General features: G+C 50.7%; 1 protein-coding gene across 3 annotated transcripts in view; it reads left to right on the forward strand.

The window, feature by feature from the left end:
* Positions 1–8326, forward strand: part of ATP2C2 (ATPase secretory pathway Ca2+ transporting 2) — a 77400-nt gene that overhangs the window by 39466 nt on the left and 29608 nt on the right. For all 3 annotated transcript variants that reach the window (XM_046683542.1, XM_046683543.1, XM_046683544.1), the window contains exons 8-11: positions 2364–2513; positions 2604–2672; positions 3015–3090; positions 7157–7223. In XM_046683542.1, the coding sequence (XP_046539498.1) occupies positions 2364–2513; positions 2604–2672; positions 3015–3090; positions 7157–7223 (362 nt within the window). The remainder of the gene's footprint in view (positions 1–2363; positions 2514–2603; positions 2673–3014; positions 3091–7156; positions 7224–8326) is intronic.

Below are 8326 nucleotides of genomic sequence, written 5' to 3' on the forward strand. Positions count from 1 at the left end.
CAGCGATGATGAGCATCTTTTCATGTGCCTATTGGTCATCAGTGTATCTTCTTTGGAGAAATGTCTGTTCATGTCTCCAGCCCATTTTTTGATCGGGTTGTTTGATGTTTTGTGGTTGAGTTGCGAGAGTTCTTTATATATTATGGATATTAATCCTTTGTCAGATATATGACTTGCAAATATTTTTTCCCAGTTAGTGGGTTGTTTTTTTGTTTCAATCTGTTTTCATTTGCCTTGAAGAAGCTCTTTAATCTGATGAGGTCCCATTTGTTTATTCTTTCTATTGTTTCCCTTCTCTGAGAAGGCATGGTGTCCGAAAAGATCCTTTTAATACTGATGTCAAAGAGCGTACTGCCTACGTTTTCTTCCAGAAGCCTTATGGTTTCAGGTCTCACCTTTAGGTCCTTAATCCATTTTGAGTTTATTTTGGTGAATGGTGAAAAAGAATGGTTAATTTTCATTCTTTTACATGTGGCTGTCCAGTTTTCCCAGCACCATTTGTTGAAGAGACTTTCTTTTCTCCATTGTAGGCCCTCAGCTCCTTTGTCGAAGATAAGCTGTCCATAGACGTGTGGTTTTATTTCTGGGCTTTCAATTCTGTTCCATTGATCTGTGCACCTGGTTTTGTACCAGTAATGGTCCATTATTCTTAACTGAGGTCCATGCTTTTATCACATTTCCTTAGTTTTTCCCTAATGTCCTTTTCCTGTTCCCAGGCCCCATCCAGGATCCCACATGACATTTAGTTGTCCTGTCCCCCCTGGCTCCTCTGGGCCATGACAGTTTCTCAGACTTGCCTTGCTTTTAGTGACCTGGACACTTGTGCAGGGTACCGGTCAGGGATTCTGTAGAATGTGCCTCAGCCGGGATTGCTCTGGTTGGACATTTGTCAGGGTTAGACTTGGGCTGTGGGTTGTGGGGAAGACCCCAGAGGTGAAGCGCCCCTCATCCTATCACGGGTGCGTGCCGTCACCGCAACTATCGCTGTTGATGTTGACCTTGATCACCGGGCTCGGGGGTGTTTCCCTGCGTTTTAACGTGTTGCCAATGAATAGGGTTCTTTATGTGAAAGATCCTCGTGCCTGGGCCACCGCTGCTGTCACTCCAGCCGAACCTCCCCTGTCTCGTCCATCCAACGCAGCCCCCTCAGGGTCCTCTCCCAGGCTCTGTGTTCACTGAGCCTCTTGCCCCCTGGAGCCTGCGGTGGCTCCTGCTCCACAGGCGTCGAGTCTAAGCTCTGCCCTCTGACCATTCACGGCCTGGCCCGCCCACCTCCCCAGCCCGGCCTGCGCTTAGGAGAATGGGGAGTGTGCAGAATCCAGCCGTGAACGTCCAGCCTCTGGGCCTTGGGAAAGTTTCTTCAGCTCTCAGAGCCTCAGTTTCCTCATCTGGCAAGTGGGGAATCAGAGCAGTGTCTTTCCCATGGGGTTAGTGTGAATGCTTCAAGTTAAGAATTGGAAATTGTAGAGAACTCACGGGCCCCTGTTTGAGAAATGCTGATCTAACCACGCTCTTGTGAGTTTGTAGGAAGATGGCTTCTCTAAGATGGTCTTATCGCTCAAATGACAAGATCCTGAGGGGTAGGACCCGCCCTAGACGGCTTATGTCCTCGGCGGTGTCTGGCGCACAGGAGACTCACCTCTTCAGTGGTCCCTGCTGGGTCTCTGGTCAGTTTTGCAGGATGGTTAGGAGTACGGTTTCTGGAACCAGCCTTGGGTCAAACCTCAGCTCTGGCACTAAGCAGCTCTGTAACCCTGAACAAGTTACTTAATCGCTCTGTGACTCAGTCTCCCCATCTGTAAAATGGAGAAAATCATAGCATTTTTCATGGAGGGCGTGAGGATTAAGAGAGAAGCCTTGTAAAGTGCTCAGCAGGGCAGGGCCGGGTACGTAGTAGATGTTCTAGAAACGTTAGCACCCACCTCCTCCTTTCCTGGTGTGTGTGTGTTTCTGGCGTTGACATAGCTTTGGGCTGGCTCAGTGATATTCAGACCACACAGATCACACAGGAGTCTCCAAGCTAGGTGGGATGTGGCACATTAGGAGAGAGGCCCAGGTGTTTGAAAGGTGTATTCTAAATCAACCGTTGCCTAAGTTTTTTAATCTTATATTAAAATTTAAAATAATGTTAAAAGAGGGTATGAGACTTTATGTTTTTCGGGAGGGGCTGCAGGTCAAAGCTTTTCTGATTCCTGGAGGCGTCTCAGGCCATGGTCTGGGACTTGTTCCCTGATGCCGACGTGTCCCTTGTGCGTCGTCTGTTGTCAGATGACATTAAGGTGCTGGATACGGTTCTGTGCTTTTAAAACCAGTTCACAGGGTGAGCGGGCAGATTCCATCGTCCCTTCCCTTTGCTCCCTAAGGTCACCGACCTCCTGGTGGACGAGTCCAGTTTCACGGGAGAAGCTGAGCCGAGCAGTAAGACGGACAGCCCACTGACAGACGGAGGGGACCTCAGCACCCTGAGCAACATCGTCTTCATGGGGACCCTGGTGCAGTGCGGGAAGGGGCAGGTAAGCCCCGGGGCACCCTGGGGGCCTCGACCTCCGTCTCCAGCAGGGGGGCTCCCAGCTGCAGACCTCACACTTCTCTCTCGCACACAGGGAGTCGTGATCGGGACAGGGGAGAAGTCTCAGTTTGGAGAGGTGTTTAAGATGATGCAGGCTGAAGAGGTAAGGGCTGCAGCGGGCTTTGGTCTTCTCGTCGGCTGGGCTTTGGGATTATTCTCAGCCAGTGATGCCAGCCCTGCCTACCCCTTAAGAATGAGGATCGTATAGTTATTCTGAGTATAGTTTTTAAAAATTTATTTTTATTTTAAGACATTTATTAGGATTTTGGGCAAGATGTAACTTACACTAACGCACACAGATCTTAAAGTGTCAAGGTCGATGAATTTTTATATGTGTGTGTCCCTGTGGAATCGTCACTCTGCTCAAGACAGATCAGAGCCAGGCAGAAGCTGGGGGACGCTGCTGGGATCTCATCTAACCAGCCCATTGTTCTCATCCTTTCAGACGCCTAAAACTCCTCTACAGAAAAGCATGGACAAGCTGGGGAAGCAACTGACGCTCTTCTCGTTTGGCATAATTGGTGGGTGAAGCGGTGTCTGCACTGGGTCCTGGGGATGGGGCTGGGGGAGCGGTCCTGGGCAGCCACGGCTGACTCTCACAGGTTGTGGTCCTCTGCTGCTGGAGGATTCCGGGTTGGCATCAGAGACTGACAGCAACAAGAGGTTTCTGTCTTAGTCAGATCAGGCTAACTGCTGTAATAAGCAGCCCCACATTTCAAAGACTTTTTAACGTGGTCAGAGTTTATTTCTTGCTCACACCACAGTCCACGGGCATCTTCCTGGTTGAGTGGCTTTCCTGGATAGCTCACCTCTGAACACTGACCCAGGGGCCCAGGCCCCTTCTGCATTGTTGCTCTCCCTTTCTCTGGGTCCTGGGAGGCCGCCCATAATTTTACTCAGCCAGCAGGTGCGGCAAGAGAGGACACGGAGACTTATATGGGAAATTTCTAAGGCATGGACTGGGAAGTGCAGTCATCCCCTCTGCCCCTTCTTGATTGGCTAGAATGGAGTCACATGGCCTATTGAACTGCAAAGGAGACTGGGAAATGTAGTTTACAAGTGCTCCCAGCCATGCCTCTATGGTACCAAGCTGGCTGTGCCTGGGCTTGTGCCTCCTGGCCAAACCACAACACGATGCTGCAGACCTAAATTCGGGTCTGACGCCTGAACATCCCCTTGGGGCTGCCTTGGTCCCCTCACCTGCTCCTTCCTGCTCTCTCCAGCTCTGGCTTTGCTTCTGTGTCCTTTGTTCCCAGCCTTCAGGGCCAACCAGTGCTTGGCCCGTAGTCAATTCTCAATAAACATCTGATGAGTGAGTGAGTTAATAAAGGAAGAAACCAACACTGCCCACAGCACAAGCAGTGACGAGAGGAAGGACTAGAGAGTCTGCTGAAACTGCAGGGTCAGAGGAAGGTCTGGGACAAACAGCTGGCCCTCCTAGGGGTAGTTTTCTTGTGCCTCTGGCCACCCAGATGCATGAATTCATTTAGTGAGCGTCTTCTGACACGCTAGACCCTGTGATAGGTTCTGGGGCCATGAAGATGAGTCAAATACAGTTATCTTCTCTTTGAAGAGCCCCAGGAGAATGGGGGAGAGACATCTGAACAAATATGAGACATGAAGGTAGCAGTTAATCTCGTTAATCTGGGAGAGTTGGGAAGGCTCCAGGAGGAGGTGATATTAAACTGGGTCTTGCAGGATGAGTAGGAGTTTGCCGAGTGAAAAAAGAGAGGACTGGGGATTCTAAGCAGAGCAAAGGGTATATTCAAAGGCATGGAAGGTACCTCCCACTCCTTTACAACTTGTAAGAGGTGGTAAATTTTACAAAGTGGTTGCGAGGATGTGGCATGGAGTCAGGGCTCTCAATTCTGTCGTGCTGGGGACAGATCTGCTCTCTCTGTCCTCACAGGCCACCCTTCCCAACATTCCAACGTCCAGTCTCCTTTCCAGGCTTCAGCGTTGGGTTTAGTGCTCAGAGTTTGCTAAACCACTAGGTTTACTGTTTGTAAGGAGCTCTATGCTCTCTTCCCTCCTCTCCGCCCTACTTTGTCCTGGAGCCGTGATGGAAAATGGGTTTTATCTTAATCCGCCAAGTCTGATCACAGCTCTGGGGCTCTGGGCTGTGAGATGATCTTGAGGCCGTGCTCAGGCTTGGTGGCAAAGAGGTCTGTGATGGCTTAGTGACATCTGTCGTGGACACAGGAGGGGAAAGCGGCTGTGCACCGCCATTCATCTGCCATCCTCAGGGTTGCATGTCGGTCAGGCGTCTCTGGCAGAGCAGAATGCCCACATGGCCCTGGCTGCCCAGAGGCCCTTTTGGCATTCTAGAGCAGGGTCTGGAAACTATGACTCTTAGGCCAAATTGGGTTCGCTGCCCTTTCTTGTATGGCCCACAAGCAAAGAATATTTTTTACATTAAGAAGAAGAATATTTCACTGACATAGGAGTTATATGAAATTCAGATTTCAGTGTTCATAAATAATGTTTTATTGCCACGCCCACTCACACATTATCCGTGGCTGCTTTCCCGCGACAGTGGCCGAGTTGCAACAGAGACCATGTGGCCCACAAAACCGAGACTATTTGCTATCTGACCTGTTTATAGAAAAGGTCTTGCAGCACCTGCTGTAGGTGACTGGGCCCCCCAGAAGGAGACTGTGGCTCCTTCCGTCTCAGGAGCCCCAAGAACAGAGGTCAAGTAGCTGCGCTTCAAGGCAGATTGTCAAATAGATGGTATGAACAGGCCTTTCCACAAGATGAAATTTGTCCAAAAAAAAAGTTCCGACTCAGAGGTCCTTCAAGGTCACTGCCTTGTGTGAGCCGTTACTCCTCAAGTTATATTAGAACTTAGTGAAATTGGCACGTCTGTGGTCAGTCCCATGATACCACTTAGACCTTTTTCTTTTTAATAAATATTTCTAGAATGTTCTAGGAGAGCGGGAGTTTTGAAATAGTGTTCCATGGATCCCTAGAGGACCCAGGAGGAGATGCAGGGAAGGAGTGGTGGCTGGCAGATGCTTAATTACTGGCTTTCCAGGGGCAAGGAGTGTTTGCCAGTTTCCGTGGCGTAAATGGCCAATTTCAAGCTCCCAGAAGGGAGTGACCGAACGTGGATTTGGGAAGAGATGTGCACAAGTGGCTCCTGAGCCCCTGTGAGCGAGCTCCAACCTTTCACTGCAAGGAGGCCATCAGGGCAGGGTCGCATCCTAGTGGGTGGACCCCCGCCCCCATTTCTAACAGATCTTCCACCCTCTAATCCTTTGCATCTGGCTTTGTTTGGGTTCCAGCTAGGATTTCATGTGACTACTGAGTTCTGTTGCTAATCATAGTATGAAAAAATAATAATAATTATGAATCAGATCTTGAGAACCCCCCACACACAGACACACACACACCCCACTACTGCCCAGCACAAAACTTGCCCTGGCTCCCCATTCCCTGCAAAACAAAGCTGATTTTTTTTTTTTTGAGGAAGATTGGCCCTGAGCTAACTACTGCCAATCCTCCTCCTTTTTTTGCTGAGGAAGACTGGCCCTGAGCTAACATCTGTGCCCATCTTCCTCTACTTTATGTGTGGGATGCCTACCACAGCATGGCTTTTGCCAAGGAGTGCCATGTCTGCACCCGGGATTCAAACCGACGAACCCCGGGCCACTGAGAAGCGGGAACGTGTGAACTTAACCGCTGCGCCACCAGGCCGGCCCCAAAGTTGGTGTTCTCCTCCAAGGAGGTCAACAGACCATTCCCCTCGCCTTCCCACTTTCCTCTCACCCCTTCCAATAACCATGGCGGCAGCAGCTAATGACGGCCATTTACTGTGGGCCAGGAGCTGTGCTCAGTAAGCACCTCCAATGGACTGTGACATCTTAAATCCTGAGACAACCCCTTAAGGAAGGCGTGGTCATTATCCTCACTCTACAGATGAGGAAACTGAGGCTGCCCCTGGTGGCCCCAGAACTTGTCCCTATTACCAAGACATCTCATGCACTTTCATGGGTCCCAGCATGACTCCTGCCACTTCTCTGTCTCAAGGGTCTGCCTCCGACGGTGTCCATGTGTCCGTGCCCCGCACAGGGCCTGAGGTTGAGTAAACACTGGGTAATGATGAAGGAGAAAATGGAAGAGGGAATAGATTTAATCAAGAACACGGTGGGATAAAATAATTTAAGAAACAGTGGCGCTTCCGCCCAGTACAGGAGCGGCTGTCATCTGCCACATCAGATACCCCCCGGGGAAGTCCCGGGTGTGTGTGGCACGGAGGAGACCTTTGGAGTCATCTGTAAATGTCTGCAGACGGCCCGGAATAAACTGGGTGGTTGTGTTTTTAACTTGACCTGGCTGGGTCCTTCCCTGAAAAAGTAGGACCATTCTTTTCTGTGGGCGTGGAAGGACCTTCCTTAAAAAGCTAAAGGAGAGGGGTTGCAAGCCCTTGGGGTTATTAACCGCTGTCCTGTGTCTATATTCCTGTAAACTGTCTAAGGAAATGAGTTTGAAATGCCTTCGGATGGTGGAGAATGTACTTCTGTGCGTGTGTGTGTGTGTGTGTGTATATATATTGTTTTGTTTTGTTTTTGGTCTCTTCCCCAGGCTTAATCATGTTCACCGGCTGGCTGCAAGGGAAGCAGCTGCTCACCATGTTCACCATCGGGGTCAGGTAAGGGCGCCGTGCCATCTCTCCCCTGGTCAGTGCAGCCGGAGGAGGCGGGGAGATTTGGGAGCGGGAACGGTGTGGGGCAGCTGCACCCTCCTCACCGCAGCCTCAGCCTCCCAGCAGCACGTTGTCTGACAGGTCGGGGCCCAGCAAACGCCTGCAACATGAATGAAAGCAGACCATAGGGAGTTCCTGTTCCCGTCACTCTTTGCCTGTGGGTTTGGATCTTTCTGGCTAAGAGCGTGGACTCCAGAGCCAGCCAGCCTAGGTTTAAATTCTAGCTTTGCCCCTTACTAGCTGCGTGACCTTGGGCAAGCGTCTTAACTTTCTGTGCCTCAGTTTGCTCCTCTGTGGAATGGGAGTGATGATATAGCCCCTCCCAGGTCGTGCTGAGGCGGGTGCCCGCGACAACATGTAGCCACAGTGTGTGTTTGCTTATTATCTGTCGGGAACTCAGTCCAGGCCTCCTTGTTTTCTGGAGGAGAGGACAAAGGGCATGTCATGGAGGCCACACAGTTGATGGCAGGGCTAGGCATCAGGGCCGTTGTCTTCAAGCCCAGGGAACCTGCCTTCCTCCACATGGCAACTCTAACAAGCAACAGTCCCCCTGCCCCTGCCGGGTCCCAGTGGGCGATACAGAGATGAACGGGGGAGCCCAGCTCCGTGCAGTGGCGTGACGTTGCTGTGGCTTTTCCACGCTGCTCACCAAGGCCAGGGAGGCAGAGTGCGGGGGAGTGTCACTGACTGGGTGTGTCCTGGTGGAAGGGTGGCAGGTGACCCTTCTGGGACACGGAGAAGGCAACACATTTCTAGGCTCCTGTCAAGCCCGGTGCTTTGGGAGGGTGACTGCCCCCCCCATGGTCTTGGTGTCTGCAAGATGGTTTAGGTGATACGTGGAAAATTATTTTAATGTCTGTGGGCAAAAATATATATACTGAGTATATCAAACCCACGATGGACACATACTTAGATGCCTGTCAACTAATGAATAAACAACATACAGTGGAATATTACTCAGCCACGAAAAGGAACGAAGCACTGAAACATGCTACAACGTGGATGAACCTTGAGAACGTGATGCTGGGGGAAGGGAGCCTGCCACAAAT

This window comes from Equus quagga, chromosome 13, assembly GCF_021613505.1.
Source record: "Equus quagga isolate Etosha38 chromosome 13, UCLA_HA_Equagga_1.0, whole genome shotgun sequence".
NCBI lineage: Eukaryota > Metazoa > Chordata > Mammalia > Perissodactyla > Equidae > Equus > Equus quagga.